Genomic DNA, 19,716 nt, shown 5'->3' on the forward strand with positions numbered 1-19,716 from the left:
TCCCTGTGGCCCGAATTCATGATGAACTAATCCTTCAGAATCAAAGAAAACTATCAGTATGGCTTTGACTTTTGACGTGCCCTAATGAGCTCTTTTTGGTCTTGAAGAACCCTTCTCGACCCTTTGCGAAGATTGAACCTCGGTCTCAACATCATAACCGCAGACCCACATCTTATCACCCGTTATGATTCTCTTAAAGGACATCTAGTTCTCATCTGTGCGATCCAAAAGCTCTTCACAGATTGCGAGGTGAAGATATTTCTGGTCTTGCCTCATGAGCTGTGGGACGAAATTGGTGGCAACACAATGCATTCCAAGATGCTACGTCAAGATTTCATGAATGATCCAACTGCAATGTTACATTATTCTGTAATCTCTCGGACAGTCAGTCTTTGATTGACATGCACAATTTCACTGACATTCCTAACATCAGGGTCGCTAGACACCAAAGGGTGTCCTGAATGAGGGACATCTTTTGTGAACCATTCGGAACACCGAGTATGGCTAAAGCACTCATTGCCATAAGCTTCCCGCCTCATTTGGTGTGTCTGTGTAAAGACTTTCTTGAGTTTCACGCAAAATTTAATGCAGATATGTAGCTCCTGTAACTCTGCCATCTCGAAATTTGCAAATTATGTGACACAATGTTCTGCTCAATACAACACTGAACAATAACTAAAAGACATAAAACAACTAAACTTCCGGCAGTTACACACTAAACACAGTCGTGTGCTGGGGTGTCAACCGCATTTCACTCCCACAAACCAATGGCGCAAAATTATGGATGTTCTGGAATTTCTGAACAGACCCCACTCATACTTCACTAATTTACTATTTCAAAAAGACTTCAATAGCTGTCCTAAAAATAAATAATCTGGTTAAGTCTCCACATCTAATTGAGTGCAAGCTGACAGTCCATCACACAACTTATATATTTTTCACACCAATTCGTGACACATAACATGCTTCACTGGCAGTGCAATCACTTAAGAAATAAGAAGTAAATAACGTCTTAAGACTCATCTGCCCCACCTGATTTGCCAGAAAGTTTTCATGCAAAACAATTGAAAATATCAGGACAATGCTGTTAGACACCCAGATCTTTCAGTCCAAAAAGGATTTCAACTGTGTTTCTACATAAAACATTGCATCAGTAATGTAGAAAATTACTTGACAGCAAACAAAAGACCTCTTGCTACAATAAAGCAGCACACAATGAAAAGGTGAAGGAAGCCCTGAGAGGAAACGACATATCATCAGTGGTCTTCATATATTTACTATGGTAAAACATGTAAACATGTACATCACTGATCAGTCAGACTTACATACGTAAAGATAATATTCCTGTCTGGAAAAATATATAAAATATGAGAAAGGCAGCCAGTTATCTAAAGAGGAATTGTGCATAGCACATAGAAAACAGTTAAACGCCAGTGTTTGAGCGCTAGCTCTCTTTCTAGTAGCGTGCGCACACACACGCACGCACCGCTCTTTCTCTCTCTCTCTCTCCCTCCCCGTGTGTGTGTGTGTGTGTGTGTGTGTGTGTGTGTGTGTGTGCGTGTGTGCGTGCGTGTGTGTGTGTGTCTCTCTCTCTCCCTCCCCGTGTGTGTGTGTGTGTGTGTGTGTGTGTGTGTGTGTGTGTGTGTGTGTGGGCGCTCGCGCGCACGTGTATTCCTACTAAAAAAAGAGCAAGAGCTCCAAAGCATTAATGGTTTTCTACGTGTTTGTGTGCACAACACACCAATCCTCTATAGGTCAGTGGTTGTCTTTCACTTATTTTAAATATACATATTTGTTTCAGAAAGGATAGCTTCCCTCTTTCACCTTTTATACCTCTAGTAATTTTCAACATTCCTGGCAGGTTCCCACATAATAATAACTGAGCACAGCCTTTGGCACTTTAAAGCATCATTAATGTTTGCAAATTCTGACAACAAATGTTATTCACTGACAAGAAAAAATTACAGTTTAAAGTATAGTTCAGCTGAACTTACCATCATCACTATCAGAGTCAGCGACAATTATTCTCTTCCGTTTCTTGACTGACTTTTCACTGTTATCATTGCCCTTCTCTTTCCTTTTATTTGGTTTCTTGCTTTTATTTGATTTGGTATCAACAACTTTTTTTGACTTCATGTTTACTTCTTCAGAATCCATTTTATCCTCTGAAATCTTTCTTCTTTTACTTGAAGTTGATTCTTGCTCTGATATTTCAGGAACTGACTTACGCTTCTTTTCTGGAGGACTATCATTCCCTTTAGGTGATGGGCAATGGCCATTCTCCTCACTTTTTGGCTTCTCTCCATCAGATGCTGCTTCTTTTGTTTGGTTTTTAACAAGTTTTTCGTTGTTAGCATTTGTTTCTCCAACATTTTTATTGAAAAATGTTGCAATGCCTCCACTCTTTCCCTTTGCAGTGGATTTTGCGGGTGCCTTTGACTGAAATAATACAGATTCTTTTAAACTAATTCTAAAAACATATGAGCATCATGAAGAGGAAAAAATAATTTTTACAAGGACACAACTGGACAAGCTTTACTTGAGCAAAGAGAAAGGAGCTGTGGCAGAAAACACATGAGTACTAGGGCTGTACTGATGTTCCACTATTGTATTCATTGCAGTAACCAATATATGAAGAAAATAGCAAATTCTCATTTACTTAATATGAGACATGTCGTAAGAAAACTACAATGTACTTTCCAAAACTAAATATTAGAGCTGCACATCTAGCCAAGTTTGGCAGCCATCAAATCTGAGCGAAGGAATACTGACTGCTTCTCAGAGGTTTTTCTAAATCACTCAAGAGAAAAGAAATGATTGCTATTTTAATGCAACTAAGAATGTTATTTTCATTAAGAAAAGGAAATTGAACAATGGAAAGTCCAGGACGGAATAAGAGTTCTACTTCTGAGGAGGACTTTGTCCGAGAGCTTAAATATTTCTACCATCCTTTTTTTGGTGTGCGTGCCTGTGACTCATCGTTCCTCTACATGGCAAGTAGCGATCTGTTGTTACTCAAAAAGATATTGTATAGATAGCAAAATCTCAAATATTGTTCTCTTCAATTTATGTCACTTTGAACACTACTTGAACTGATTTTTTTTTCTTTTTACTTTGGCATGTACCTATTTTACTGTTTTTAGCAGTTTTAAATGAAGCAAAACGTAAAAATACTTACACTTTCAGATGACTTCTGGACCTTGCTACCTCGAGCTGCAAACATTGCAGCAATACTTCCCGGTTTTGGACCATTTTTTACAACTGCACTGTTACCTTCTACAGTTTTTTCTGCTGTGTCTGCTTCACCATTGGTTACATGCTTGTTGGAATTTTCTGTCTGAAAAACCACACACACAATATGAACGTGATTAATGGAAAAGTTCTAATTCACTGAAGAGTATAATGAAATACTTAAACATTGACAGAATATGCTGACACATGTAAAGAATGAACAAATATTTCATTCAACACATTTATTACCTTAAGGGAACTTCCTCAGAAAGCACTGCTTATTACTATCTTTCGAAAGTGGAAACCCATTAGTATATTAATGATGGCGGATGACAACATAATTGCTTTCTCACTTTTTCAAGAAGCAAGAGATAATTGTCAGCTTTACAGCAATAGGTCATTTAAACTGCGAATTGGATTCCACAGTCGGTCTTCAGAAAAAAAGGATACTTCCAGCCACACACAGTGAGACTGGCATGAGCAGCTATAGGTAACATGCACAGACACAAAGATCATCGATAATCTATAGGGGAAAAAAAGAACTGCATTTTCTGGCTCAAGTCTAGATCAGAGACAGCACCAGTCAAGACGGTGTGTATCTAATGCTCATCGGTGAAAAGGCGTCAGTTGCGCAAAGCCAATGGGAAGCAAGAAAAGATCACAGCTGAAACTGCTGCAAGCAAAATGAGCAGCACTTAAATTTATGTGAAAACATTGTATGCTATGCTGTGCTCTACAGCTTGTAAGTATTTCTTGTTAAAGTAAAATATTTAATTGGTAGACCAGTGGATACTGCAGCATTCTCTGGCCTGAAGTTGAACTGTGTGTGTGTGTGTGTGTGTGTGTGTGTGTGTGTGTGTTTTATGGGCACCTAATGGTGGAGTCACCAGTACCCTTACACTTATTAAAACAAACAAATGTGGAGATGAATTAAAATTGTTGTACATGCATGCACTCGAAATGACCACACAGCCAATCTATCTCACATGCATTAATACCAGTAAGGAGGGAAGATAGCTAATCAAGAAATTAAAACACAGATGAGCTAAAAGAAAAGCACTGGAAATATGACTGGCTGACCACCTACAAAAAACTTGGGTGAGCCAGCTACCCTGTTGACAAATTAATAACATCTCTCTAAAATACTGTTAAAAATGTTGGCCAATTCACAAAACTTTAAAACTCGAACCACATTCGTTTGAATATTACATATAATAGACTGCAGATCTGCCAGCAAATTCGTCGCAGTCCACTGGTCGGCAAATGAAATGCAGTCCCATAACATGTGCGCATCATGATCTGCACGCTACAAGCACCACACATTGGAGGGTCCTCTTGCTGGAGTAAGGATCCATGCAGCATAGGGGCTGACTGTATATACAAAGTGGAATTAAGTTCCTAAGTATAGAACTAAACGAGTGCAGTATCAAACTGCTCTTTCAGTTTTTTACTCCAGTTTACATACAAGGTAAGTCCTAGTAGTCTACAGGCCCTCAACAGGCAAATTGATTAAACTTCAATATTGATTACCCAGCCTAGTTTTTCAAAACAAACTAGGCTACTCATCTTATCAGAAATGTGACCCAACACTAATTACACGGTTATACACCAAGAAATAGCATGAACAAACTAGGAATAGAGACTGGGTCACAAGAGAAATGAGCATGCAAAAAAAAAAAGACTTGTCTACGATTTCACCGTACAGGGGTCACAGTTCCGAAAAAGTACATTGTACATTCCAAAAAACTAGGCTGGAAATTGGCTTGAAGACAGAGGACACTGTAGAATAATGCATTATATGCAACACAGGTAAGAGCCAGGCATATAACATATCCAGAGCATATACAATAGCATATAGTGACTGTGTTAGTGAAGTTGAGAAACAGCTCAAATTGTTAAAATTGAAGAAAGTTCAAGGGCCCGATGGAATTCCTCTCAGATTCCACACTGAATTTGTGGCTGAGTTAGCCCCTCTTCCAAACATAATCTATCGTAAGTCCCTCAAACAAAAAACCGTGCCCAGTAGTTGGAAGAAAGCACCGGTCGCACACATCTACAAGAAGGGTAACAACAGTTATCCACAAAACTAGTACCAAATATTCTTAACACTGATTTGTTGTAGAATCTTAGAACATATTCTGAGTTCAAACACAATGAGGTATCTTGAACAGAATGGCCTCTCCCAGGTCAATGAGCAGCGATTTTGAAAACATTAATTATGTGAAACCCTACTCACACTTTTCTCACATTACAAAACTAAAAGCTTTGGATCAAGGCAGTCAGAAAATGCAGGATTTCTTGATTTACGAAAAGCATTTGACTAATAGCCCGAACTAGAATATTGCTCAAGAGTGTGGCACCCATAACAAATAGGACTAAATGTAGACACTGAATGTATATAGAGAAGGGCAGGATAAATGGTCACAAGTTTGTTTGAGCCTTGGGAGAGTGTCGCAGAAAGTCTCTTGAAGATAGGCATAAACTCCTCCAGGGAATGCCTAATTACAAAGTTTCAAGATCCAGCTTAAACTCTAGGTGTATATACTGTGATGGCCTACACATCGCTCTCATAGGGATCATGAGGACTAAGTTAAATTAATTACGGCATACACAGAGGCAATCAATCATTCTTCCCATGCTCTATATGTGAATGGAACAGGAAGCAGCCCTAATAACTGTTATAATGGGATGTACCCTCTGCCGTGCACTTCACAGTGGTTTGCAGAGTATAGATGGAAATGTAGGTGCGTTAGTGAATCCAATCCTTCAGCATTTGGTGCTCATTTAAGAGAATGCAAGCATTTGTTAATGACATCACTAAAAACATCATCAGTCTTCACAAGGAAAAAAAAAAGTAAATTACTGAACATGCAAGAAGAAATTGAGATATACACTCACATGATGAGACATCCTGACAACATCCTTAATGAACAGAAAATTACAAAATAAAATGTACATACAGAATGTTAACAGTGTCTTAACCAAATAGGTTCAGCTTTGAGTTTCCTCCATTTCCTGCATGTAAAATTGACTAATTTGATATGAAACATTTGCTCACCACTACATCAAGGCCCTAGACGACAACTTCTTATATGACAGACACACATTTTCCACTATGTCCAACTTACTCAATATGTTGTTTGTGACACGTAACATCAGTTTTTCTCTCTTTATTACACACTGACATACTGCACTGCACTAACAAACGGACTGGCATATAGTCCGAGTATGGCGGAGGGTAAGCATCATGGCTGCTGTTCCTCCTCTGTCTGCTTTGGTGATGTGGTGACCTAACGTTTGGATGGGCATAGCGCTACTTCCTCAGGTTGGCAAAGTAGTCGATGGCAGCCTGAACTGGGGCAGGCTTCTTCCTGCCGGAGCACCACTCTTCCTTCACCCACTTCTCCGAGACGCGGTAGACGTGCTCCCAGTCCAGGGGATGAAGATACGGCGGGCACTGATGAGTCGCAAATCCTTCCAGGACACCACCTCGTTCAACAAGCCATGGATGTGGCTAGGGTCGTACTGATGGTGGGGAAGGGGAGGCTTACCGTATTTACTCGAATCTAAGCCGCACTTTTTTTCCGGTTTTTGTAATCCAAAAAACCGCCTGCGGCTTAGAATCGAGTGCAAAGCAAGCGGGAGTTCTGAAAAATGTTGGTAGGTGCCGCCACAACTAACTTCTGCCGTCGGATATATGTAGGGCTACACAGGCATGGTTTGTAGGCACAAAGATAAATACGGGCGCCAAAACCTCTGCGTCAGTAAAATTTTTTTTTTTTTTGTCTTTTTTTTTAAAGGTGGAAGACGAGCTTTTTTTCTCCGCCCCGAGTTTCGACCACTGCATTTTCATACATTATCCAACGAAGTAAATACAAACTCCGTATTGTTCATCTTCGAATGTAGCAGAATTTCAATGTACTACGAAAAATCCGACTGGCAAGACTTTGGGATGTTTGTCAATATGGCCAACTCTACGTTCTGAAATTTTTCCTACCTATGACAAGAGATGGTTGCTAATAGGAACTTTTATGAATTGTGAATCACATGCAGTATTCTCTTCACCATAAGAATAATACGAATATAAACATTTTGCCATGTTTTCTTTTGTGTTTGCTGCTATCTCATTTAAATCTTGCCTACCTAATAAACTACGAAACTGGAGTGAGACAACAGGAAACGCGGAAGAATATATGTATCGTGTCATGTTTATATTCGTATTAAGTGATACAGTCAGAAATGAAGCACGGCAACTGACTAGATTTTCAAATCGAAGATGACTAATTTCTGTGCAGAATTTGATGTACTAAAGAAGCGGCCGCAAAGATTTTCAAACGGAGAAAAATTTTCGCTAAACTCTCGTTCAGAACATGTCCTATCATACGCAGTCTATTATTTGGTTCTTGTTGATCATTATCAAAGTAACAGCAGTGTAAGCAACAACAAATAGCAGTCTCTTGCCATTGTTTCGCTAATGAGACGATTCCTCTCTCTCTTTTTTTTTTTTTTAATTGTTAGCGGCATTAGCGCGCACAAAAGCAAGCCATGCCGCGAGCGGCGACTTTCCGTAAACACGCACTATCAGAATGCGACAAACAATGCATGACACAGTACAGTAATGCATTTTCAGCTTAGAGTGACGTAAACACCTATAACAAAGAAAACGGCACTTGTCAGATCGAAGCAAAATAAGCAATAGATTCAAACCAGACGAAGCACGTGAAAAAGGGAGAGTACCCGTATAAATACGGACGGAGCGCCTGACGCATAGCAATGGCTACCTGGTAAAGCTTAACTGCTAAGCTTACGACTCGAACCAAACTACTGTAGCTGTATCGTCATTCATTCGACCTAAATTGTGTCTCATATTACAATGGACCAACTTTGTTTCGATTTGGAGGTGCGGCCTAAACCTCTTCTCTCCCCTTGAATTTCGAGTCTCAAATTTCAGGTGCGGCTTAGATTCGGGAATTTTTTTTTCCTTGATTTCGAGTCTCATTTTTCAGGTGCGGCTTAGATTCGAGTGCGGCTTATATTCGAGTAAATACGGTAGGCACATCCACTGGCACGAAGGGCTATGGACTGCCCCAATGGGGGTACGATCCATCCCTGAGAGGTGCTGCGATCTTCTGGAAGGGCTGCACGCTGTGCTTGTCTGGGAGTGGTAGGCACTGGGGCAGGTCTTCCTCCTCTGACTCTTCCTTGTCTTGTGAGGAATTGGTTGGCATCTATTCCTCGGCTCACAAGTCTGCCTCCACAGCAGGAGCGGAGAGCAGGCAGCTCCACGTCCATCAGCAGATGCTCTGTCTCCCGCATTTCTGCATGGGGTAGGGCTGTGGATGTCTGCGTGGCAGTGTCCACCCACTCTGGCCACCTCGCCGGGGAGGCAGCGGTGGGGACAGACGTCTTCTTCAGCACTCGCAGTTCATCACGCAGCTGCTGGAGCTGACGATGTACAGCTGCAAGTTCTTCTTTCATTGCGGCCCTTACGGCCGCAAAGACAGCTTGGAAGGGGCTACTTCCCTCGCCAGAGTGGGGGGATGAGGCGGCTGTCTTGTCACCAGACACCGCCACAGGGCGTCTCACGGCATTCAGACTTCCGTGCTCCTTCAAGCAGCTGTCCGTGCTCCTTCGAGAAGCTGCAGCTGTGCAAATTTGTGGCATGGGCTCCACCGCAGTTCACACACCTGGCAGCCACACCACGTGGCTTGGGGCAATTGCGCGCATCATGTGCCTCCGTGCACTGAGGCACAAAACAGTCCCTTGCATCTTTTGGCAAATGTCCCACCTGCTGAGATTTGTAGCACTGCAGCACGATGAGCTTCTGCCTCGGCTGTCTTTTGCAGCCGTGGTCCTTCCTAACAACATCTATGAGAAGTTCCAGTGTGGCAACAAGCTTGCTTCTGTTTCTGTGTCCGGCCATATCGTTCAGCTAGTGACGTAGGCAAGCGGCGATAACGAAGTGAGCCGCAATGAGTCTAGCAGCAGAGTGTGTGTACACTGAAATACTGTATATATTCTGCCCTTTTATACTAATTGTGCAAACATTGTATCTAATACATATATGAGTGTGTGGCACAGATGTGTCTAGATATGATCCTTGGAATATAAACAGACCTGTAATACAGACTCTTTGGCCTATCCACCCACTCCATGTTTATATTCTGTGATAGTAGAGCCCAATGTGACCAGGAAATGCCACAGTTTAACAAAGTGGTTCCCACACTTCCTGAAACCATTATTCCTGAGTGCAATAAAATATTAGCGAGTTTCCTCCAACCCCCATACAAATCATCAAAAACATTAACAGCTAACTACACTGTAGGATAATAAAGAATATTCTCTGAACAATTTCATTTTCAAAATGACAAAAAATAAATGAAATTTAGCTTTTGTACGTGTTCTGTTAAACCACAAACTAATGAGTCAATGAGACAACTAATACAGCTCATTTTTAACAGAATTTTTCTAGAGTGATGTAATTCTCAGTGCATTTCGAATATTACCTAAAACCACTTCTCAGAAAAGAAAGCTAACTATCTGCATTGAGGGTAGACACTCCTTAGATAACATGCTTTCTTTGCAACACTCCTCTCTCTAGCAACACTTTCTTCAACCACACCCAGCACTCCCATTTAAAATCAGTCAAATCACAATGTGTGCACTATACTTTCGTTTACTGTTAGTAAATCACTTTCCCTCCAAACATTCCTCATCAACTGGTATAGCCACTGCTTCCCAGTAACTCCACCTGCTTCTACCACTTCTGTTGACACCTCATCTACATTTGATGCCTTCCCTTGTTTCATACTTTCCATTGCCAAGTCAAATCCTTTTCAGTATCTTTTCCTTGGTTTTACCCATCTCTTTATTTGGTCTGCCCCTCAACTATGTAATCTGGATTTGAAAGGGCTTGCAGGTGCTCTTTCCACAATACTTAAATTTTTTATCATCATTTACTTCTTTCCCATTTACATCATTATAGTGGAGTTTTCATGCACACACTTTCTCTGTCTTCACCACCCATATAGTACTTTCCTGTTGCCCTTGCTGTTTTCCTTCATCACACATGTCCATTTGACCACCAATTTCCTCCTCACCTCTGCTACCATCTTCTTGGTATTGTATTCATCCTTTCCATCCTGTTGTCTTTGCTAAAACTGCATGCTACATACTCTGTTCGTTTCCTTAAGTGCTCCTTTAACTCTATCACTTCACTGAAGTATTAGTTTCCATCTTTTAAGGTTTCTTTTTTTTCCAAAAACAAATTGCAGCATCACATTTTTTTTTCTTAATCCTCCCCTATTCCTGTTCCATTGGCTCGTATTCACTTACAAGTATCTTACTTCCTAAAATTTCCTGATACTTTACTCTGGTTTCTTCTTCTTTCAATTTCCAGACATTTATTTTTTCCTCTCTTGTTACCATTAAGGAAAGCGCGTAATTTTGCTTCTTTAAAATCAAAGGAACAATTAGAAAGATTTTCCCAAAGCACATACAAAATACTCAATATTACTGCATTTATCCCAGTAATATTTTCTAAACTTCCATTCTCTTTTCTGTAGACTAATCAGCTAATCTGCCTCTTTCCCCCCCCCCCCCCCAACCCCATTCAACAACCATGTTACAGAATAGATTCATAATGCAAATAATTTTGTTCTCTAATGCATTCATCAGTACAATAACTCGTTATTTCCTACAGAACATACCATGGTGAACAATAATGGATGTGATATTGGTAAACTGCCATGTACAGGAAGAGAAGGACACATTCCACATTGCCAAATAATACAACATGTTATTGTAGCCAAATATCAGATTCAAATGGATATGTAACATCATGTTTATATTCAAGTTTAGGAGAAAATTACAAATGATGGAACTTGTTTCAAACAAATTTTCAGGTACTTCTTGTATTTACGATGCTGGATTAGATGCTGCACAGTTATAGGACTAGATGCTTTACACTGAGCCTAACAGGAGACACTGAACAGTTGACATGGCATCATGAAGACATGATTTTTCCCAAGTAGACGGTTGCCTGATGACAAAGTCATCAAAACCAGTTACTACTTTTGTAGTTTTAGTGCCATGTGGACTGTACTATAGTAATACAAAATTGCTGTTTCTATTTGAGCAATCTGTCCAAAACGATAGAAATGCCACTCATAAGAAGTGTCTATATCTGCAAATTTATTGGGGTACAAATTCAATAAAGATGGAAATTGATAGTCTGAAGGCAATTTTCTGTGATCTTAAATTGGAAATAAAGAAACAAATTCAATAAAAGGTAATAAGTTCTCATACAGCAATTATCCAATCGATTATTTTAACAAACAGCATTTTTTTTTATTAAACTGTGCATTTTAAAAACCATGGATTACTGTTATCACAGTGACAGCGATGGGACACAGTAACATTCACTTTCTTGTGATTTGAGTGCTTTCCTGGCAACAGAAAATTAATGTTTCCTAAATTTTTACAGCTCTGATAATTTCATTTACAATCTATTATACAGTTCTCTTGATGATGTTGCATGTTTTTGCAGTTCATTTTTAACTTCAAAAAAATTAACAACAGAAGTCCTGCTTTCAGTTTCACATTACAAGAAGTCTATGAACACATGAATAAACCCACTTGCCTGACTGTGGAGCACTTCATATTCATTGCCATCACGCGATATATTTATATATAGATCACACTTGAGTGCTTACACTCGCACATTCACAAAGACATCATTACCACAAAATATCAGTGACAGTTCAGCTCCAACAAACAATGTTGTTGCTCTATGAATGAAACTGTGGCCTGCAACAGCACTGTGTGAAGGAGAGCAGCTATCGCCATCTAATGCAGCTAATGCCGATGTGATTGGAAGGAGACTAAGACTTATTGGCTGATACTGATCAATGACGGAGGAGACACAAAATGGCTTCAACTGGGTCACCTTCCGACATGATATGAACAATAATTTATAGCTACTAGCTCAATCAATGAAGACACAGCCCCAAGTTTTCGCACACTGCTAGGAGGGAGTGTCCAGAACAGAATGCTAAAAATCCTGACCGGTGGGATGTGAGCGTTGGGGTGGGTGCAGGATGGGGATGCAGACGTTTTAAGGTCACTTTATGTTTTTCTCGAAATAACTCGAAAACTGCAGCTTCTAGTGAAAAATGTTTACAGTACAAAACTAAACTACATTAAATGATATTTTTCCCCCACTAAGACTAATTATTTATCCACTGTAGGGGACGGAAAATTGCAGATTATTAAAAATATTGTTCTAACAGTACAAGATTAATATTTGTCTTTAAATGCAGTGGGTTAAAAACAAATTTTAAATGTGTGTACAACGTCTATCAAGGGGAGGCCATGACATTTGGAATTCGGATTTACTGTAAACTTCGTACACTCGTAGTACTCCACGAGGACAACAAAAAGTATAAGCAGTAGCGCGTACTTCTCAAGCGTTATTGAGAAAATCTCAAGATAATTATGGCCGTCAGATATGCACCTGTGCGTGGCCGTTATTATCATGAAGCGGAGGTAGCCAAGTGGTTAACGTCCAAGCCCCATAATCGTTGGTCACTGGATCGAGTCCCATTCGTCACTCCCCTCCCCCCCAACACAGTCATATTCTTTACTATTTATATTACAATTGATATAATGGGAAAAATACATGTAATCAGATGAACTTTTATTAAATTTAGAGTGTTATTTGGCAGTCTACAAAATTTTATTATCACAAATAACATAATATTTATAACTACCGACTAGTAAATGACCAATGAGGGGAGGGCCAGGCTCGAACCAGTGTAGCAGCACTCCAAACCAACAAAGAGAACTTTGAAATGATCACAGAACAACTAACAGTGAATAAGCTTACACTGAATAAAGACAAGACTGTAGTAATAAAGTTCTTGCTACATTTTAATAATACTCATACTCAATCACTTCCTACAGTTGAAACATCTGACAAACATTTTTTAGGCATATTGATTGATGAACATCTCACTTGGAAAGAGCATGTCGGCTCCACCTGTAAAAAGGTTTCTAGTAATATTTACTTACTAAAACGTCTTGCAAATATAATAGCTCCCCTTGTCCTTAAACAAGTGTACTATGGGTTAATACACTCCCATCTGTAATATGGGATCGAGGTCTGGGGTGGGGCACCCACTGTCTATATGGATCGCATTTTCAGGCTTCAAAAAAGAGCAGTTAGGATAATTGCTAATATAAGCAAATGCCAGTTCCGTAGGGACTATTTCAAAAATTATAAATTACTGACTGTGTACTCATTGTATGTATTTAAGACCATAATGTTTGTAAAAGAGAACGAGGAAAATAGTGTAAAGAACAGTGACACCCATAATTACAATACTCGAGCCAAAAGTGACTATCATAGGATACGGACTAACAAGAAAGCTACAGACCACAGTCCATATGTAACTGGGAGACAATTCTATGATAAGTAGCCAAAAAATATAAAGCAACTCCAAGGCAATCTTTTCAAGGGCAAGTTGAAAAATTTGTTAATATAAAGATGTTTATACTCATTAAAAGAATTCTGAGGTGCAGTACTCTTAGTTTATTCTTTTACATACTGCATTATATTAGTGGTGGTATTGTTATAAATGGCTCTGAGCACTATGGGACTCAACTTCTGAGGTCATAAGTCCCCTAGAACTTAGAACTACTTAAACCTAACTAACCTAAGGACATCATGGACATCACACACATCCACGCCCGAGGCAGGATTCGAACCTGCGACCGTAGTGGTCGCGCGGTTCCAGACTGTAGCGCCTAGAACCGCTCGGGGTATTGTTATAATTGGCTAATTGATGTATAAAATCATTATATGTATGGAGTGATATATAATGTGCTGATATGTTTATAACATTATTGCATGGAATGATATACAATGTGCTACTTGATGTATATATTCATTCTTGGAATGACATGATCTTGATATAATTGCACAAAAAATGGCGATGTCCAAGACTGTAAAGTTAACATGGACAGATAAACATTATTATTATTATTATTATTATTAGTGTCAAAACTTATTCTCCGTTTAACTTCACTAATCCTGCCACAATCACTGGTTTAGTTATCTTGCGTTTATTATCTGGTTAGGTGTTGTTACATGTTCGCACAACGCATTTTCCATGCTACTCTCAGAACAGAACTTTAGCAGCTGCTAGCCGGGGACAATCCAACTAGCCCTTACTAGAGTAGCGGTCTGGTCAAAAATTTTCTGCCAAAATTTCATTTTCTTGGATACACTGAGAAGATAATACGTAACCTTTCTTATCTGTTATTCCTGTTAGTCATTTATTTCCACTCTGGTAGTCTGAATCTGTGGATTTCACTAGTAATTATAACAATGCTGATCATTCGCAAACCCAGTCAACCACATAAACAGTGATTGGCATTCACCCGTTCCGCTTTATTCCGCTCATCTCGTATAGCCCTGTCCCCTTTCCTCTGCAGCAAAGTTTATTTCTAGACACGGTGGAAATTCCTGTGGCAGAGACAGCACATACACTATGCACACATTCAAAAATCAACTTATTCATTTAGAAATAAACTTAGAATTTGTTCAAAAACCAACAGGGATGCGTTTCAAAATCATATGAATACTCGCTAGACCAATGTGCGCTGGATGTTAGGTGCTTTGTGAAACAACGTCTTTTTCCTAAAGAATATGAAACTGGCACCCGGACAGATACCCTGGTTTGCCCCCCGCCCACTAGATAACAGCCTGTTGTGCATGCATGAATCTGGCAGCTTATGCGCGCCAGTAAAATTTTTCCAAGTAGCCTCTGGCTGCTTGTTGCAGCTAACTGCCACATGTCCGTAGCCAGAAGCGGGAGAAGGTACTACTCACAAGCGACTCAATTGCGCATGGACATGAGCTCGCTTGCAACTGCTCAAACCAATCTAATGTAAGCAGCTGTGATGTCACACTCATCTGAGGCAATTTGTTGCTATGAACCATTGCATAGTCTTCCTAAAGCCTTGGCAACATTTTGCTGATGGCAAACGCTTGTATGAGCAGTGTGTTTTGTTGTTGCATATGGCACATTTCCTTTGTAACTTAAGTTTTATTTTCTTTTTTTTCTCTTGTTCATGTTTTATTGGTGCAGTATCATTCTGCAGTAGCATGATACAGTAATATCTTTTGTTAGAGTATTGGTTCTTACCAGTCAAAGTTACAAAAATTTAACTGAAAACTAAAACAATGAAAAAATTTCCAGAATTCTAAAAATTCTCAGGTTTATCCCGGATCATATACACCCTGCCTCCTTTTTCTACCCCATTATGTCACAAAAAGCAACTACAGGATGTTTCACAAGGTTATACAGATCCTCCCAGGGATGTCTTCTGAATAACTGCTGACGCAGTGCACGGACGTTCCTGGAAGGAGGGGGAATTATTTTTCACAAAGTGTGTTAACGCTGCATGTAAGGCAGATATGAGTTAATAATATTAATGCAAGCAAAACACATGAACAGAATCTATGCACACTCTACACACTGTTCTACCAAAAACGCTGCTGCACTTCTCTCACCATTAACTGTGTTACTGGTACACTGCATAAATCTTTCATATTCAGGAATTTCTGGCACTTCTGCAGTGTGCAGCACTGAGTGGAGCTACTTACCACACATCCACAGCAAATCTTCCAAGGTGAGTGTGAATATGTCTGATGGAATGAAACTGATCATGTAGAATGGTAATCTGCTGTAATGCAGTGCTTGATTTACATTGAAATACCTGAAGTTCTGTGACGTAATTCTGCTGTGGAGGGAGACAACTGAAGGCTCTGGGCTGGGGTGATCCATTTGATACCTCTCATGTTATGGAAAGTATTCCAGACAGTGATAGTAGAGACAATGAAACTGAAATTGTTGAATGCATATTGATAGCATGTTACACTTGGAAAAGACAGTTCACAGCTCCATCTGTTGAGCTCTTTTCCGTAATAGCTCACTTAACAACTTGAAATAAGTACTCACCTAAAAAACTTAAATACTTCCACCACACAGGGTGATCAGAAACGATCTGAGATGCTTGTAAGGGTGATGCAGGGCAGGTTGTGCTGATAAATAACTGTTAAGAAAAAAAAATCAATACGTTGCACAGTTTCCAAGTAATTTAACATTGACATTAGCCAATCGTAACAATTATTTCTCAGCACAACTTCCCCTGCAACAACCTGTAAAAACATGAGCTCAGTGAAGTTATTTTGTCTACTCACATAAGAGAACTGGACAGGAAATGCTGGTAACGTATACTTTGTTTGTAAAAAGAAAAACAAGTAGTGCTCATGGTGGGGGAAGTTGCCTTTCCTGGAACAATACTACAGCTGCCATACAGGACGACTATGAATCACCTTTTCCTCTATTATTGTAGAACAGTGTGCAAAGATTTACACAGATTCTGTGCATATGCATTACTGTTATTAGTAACTCATATCTGCATTCCATGTAATTTAACACATTTTGTGTGAAGTAAACACTTCAACGGAATGTCTGTGCACTAAGTCGCCAGTGATTCATAAGATGTGCTGTGGAGAGTCCACATAACCTTATGAAACATCCTGTAGTTGTTTCTTGTGATGTAGTGGGGTAGATAAGAGTAGGGAATCTCCTGCTCAACGAAGTCTGCAGGCCTGTGAAGGAGGTAAGTACATGAACACAATTTGGGGACCTACCTTCCTTCGCGCTTCTACCACACACGTTTCCCTCCTCCACCCTGTTACACACCAAAACACAATTTGTATCTTAATATGGCTCCACTAAACTTACATGTGGTAAACACATTTAATATCCATTTTTAAAAAACTTCATTTAAAGATATTATTTTTATACCGATACAACAATATTTTTAATAATCTACAATTTTTGCTTCCTCTGCATTGTGGAAACTATTAGTCCTAGAGAGAAAAATGAATAGTGCCTTTCTTGCAGAAAAAAGTAGTTCAGTTTTGTACTGGGAGCTGAAATTTTCAAGTTATTCAAGGAAAAAAAAATGGCCTTTCATCACCCCCCTCCCCCCATTAATATGACCACCGTCTATGTTCGATGTGAATGTGTAATTACCACTCACAGACGACAGGCAGCAGTACTAACAGTGGAGGGTACATAATGTGTGTTGAGGGGACATGGAAAGCAAAGCAGTTGTTGTTGTTGTTGTTGTTGTTGTTGTTGTTTTGCAGTAGTTGTTGTTGTGCAGTAGTTGTTGTAATGCGAAATGGAGCAGTCATTGGCTTTTGGGACAACGATGGAAGCATTTCCGAAACAGCTAAGATCATAAACTGCTCAGATATTGCTATGGTTAAGGTATACCGTGCATGGCAAAATGGTGTTATCCAAACCCGACATCGAGGCAACTGTGATGCATCACGTTTGATAGATGAGAGGGCTGAAGAATGGTTATGGAAATGTGTACCAATTGAAAATACATGAACCAATGGATCAACGCATGTACAGATCTATTTTTGGGGACCATGTCCACCTCTGCATGCTGTTTGTTTTTCCTCAGCACAATGGTATCCGTCAGAAGGACAATGCAACATGTCTCACAACTCGCTGTGTACACGCATGGTTCGATGAGCATCGGGATGAGCTACTGTTCTCACTATAAAACTGCCTGGATTGAAGCCAAATTGACAATCTGTGGGACCATCTCAATTGGTCTCTTTGTACCATGGATCCTCAACTGAGAAACCTAGTGCAGCTGGCCTCGGCACTGGAGTTTGCATGGTTCCAAATCTCTGTCAGTACTTTCCAGATCCTCAATAACTCTCTTCCTGCACATCTCACACTGGCCCACACTGCAAAAGGTGGTTATTCAGGCTTTTGACAGGTGTTCACATTAATGTGATTAGACATTGTATGATCCTCTATAGACTCAAGAGCAGAAAATTGGGATGTACGTAAAGCACTTACATGGAAGTTCTGCACTAAGGCCGTGTCCTCCGTGAGCGACAGAAGCGAGCGACTTCTGGATATGTGACACTCCAGCGACAAGCAGCAGTATCGGGCAAAAAGCTGGGGTATCCTGCATGCGAGCGACCATGTCGCGCTACAAGATGGAGGCTTAGAGCCAACCAACTGTTTCTATAAAATGGCGTCCTTAACCTGTAGAATACTGTAGCTGGAGAGTAAGGCTACCGAATTAGGTTTACTAAAGAAAATAAAGCAAAAAGGAATGCCGTGCATGAAATTTACAAAGGGAGGAATCTCCATGGAGAATTTCATAAATATCATCAACTACGAAGATCACCAGACAAATTCTTCAAATACATGTGAATGAGCAGAGGAGCATTCGACTATCTCATCAATAAATTAAATATGAATGTTTTTTTACATGATCAAGAACTTTTAACAGCCAATAAATGCGGAGGAATGACTAGTACATGACTGACTACGCTAAATACAAACATAAGTACACGGACTGATACCAGTGAACAAAAGCTAGCTGTGGTGTAGGGGTAGTGTATACAGTTCGTAATTACGTGGTAGGAAATGGTCCTGGGTTCGATTCCGAGTCCTTCTTATATTTTTACTGACTCAGTTACAATTCTGTATACTGAGTTTTACGTATACTGTTTACACTGTATCGCTAAGTATATTTTTAAGACCTCACCAAAGAACTTGATCTTCACACCTATCCCAGTATATCACACACATTTAATTCCTAATAAATTACAATGAACCATGAAATTTTACAGATATTTGATGTTGCAAAAATAATTCATCAGCAGTCAATGTTAAGGCCAAGCGTTGCAATTACTCTAAATAGTCTGTAAAAGTAAAGCATAAATTTTTGAAAAGAAAGTCAAACGTTTTGTGTAATGATTTGTCTAAAAGTATGAAATAAAAAATATTAGGGAAACGTTTGGTGCACCTCATTTTCTGTTCATGATTTCGAAAATTCTTCAAAGGTACGCGGAACGTTTCTCTGGTCTACTCATTTAATAAAATTTCTTTCATTTTTTAATTTCAAGTTTAATTCAGATAGCATGATCTTACTGACTCCTCATTTGCCTTTCTGATGTACTTAATTTGAAGCAAACCTTTTTGACATTTAAATACTGCTCCAATGTATCTTTTTATGTGCAACATCGTGTGAACAGATGAACTTTTTGACACTGCATTTACAGCAGCTTTTCGTGAAACATTTCAATTTTTCCTCAGCTTATTAATTAAGTCTTCATTAATTACCCTGATTACTTTCAAGCAGTTAAATTTTTTCAAGCCAAATTAGACCTCATGCTGGTCACTTTGATACCCCGTTTACCTGTCTCTCTCCCTTTGTTCGACTATGAAAATTTGGAGAAAACCCCATGGTGTAAGTTAAAGGGAGTCTTGTTTTCGCTCTGTTCACGCGTTTACAAAACCTTATCGAGTGTTAATCATATATATAGAATAGTCCTCTCTGTGTGCTGTCATTTCCAAAATTCATCGTTTC

At 39.5% G+C, this 19,716-nt stretch overlaps 1 protein-coding gene across 1 annotated transcript in view; it reads right to left on the reverse strand.

Annotated features, from left to right (window-relative positions):
* LOC126237062 (DNA polymerase delta subunit 3-like) overlaps positions 1–19,716 on the reverse strand; it is a 71,217-nt gene that overhangs the window by 31,979 nt on the left and 19,522 nt on the right. Inside the window, exons 5-6 of the mRNA XM_049946848.1 lie at positions 3,179–3,337; positions 1,995–2,439 (exon numbers count right to left, since the gene is read on the reverse strand). Of these exons, the coding sequence (XP_049802805.1) occupies positions 1,995–2,439; positions 3,179–3,337 (604 nt within the window). The remainder of the gene's footprint in view (positions 1–1,994; positions 2,440–3,178; positions 3,338–19,716) is intronic.

The sequence above is a fragment of the Schistocerca nitens genome, chromosome 2, assembly GCF_023898315.1.
Source record: "Schistocerca nitens isolate TAMUIC-IGC-003100 chromosome 2, iqSchNite1.1, whole genome shotgun sequence".
In the NCBI taxonomy this organism is placed as follows: domain Eukaryota; kingdom Metazoa; phylum Arthropoda; class Insecta; order Orthoptera; family Acrididae; genus Schistocerca; species Schistocerca nitens.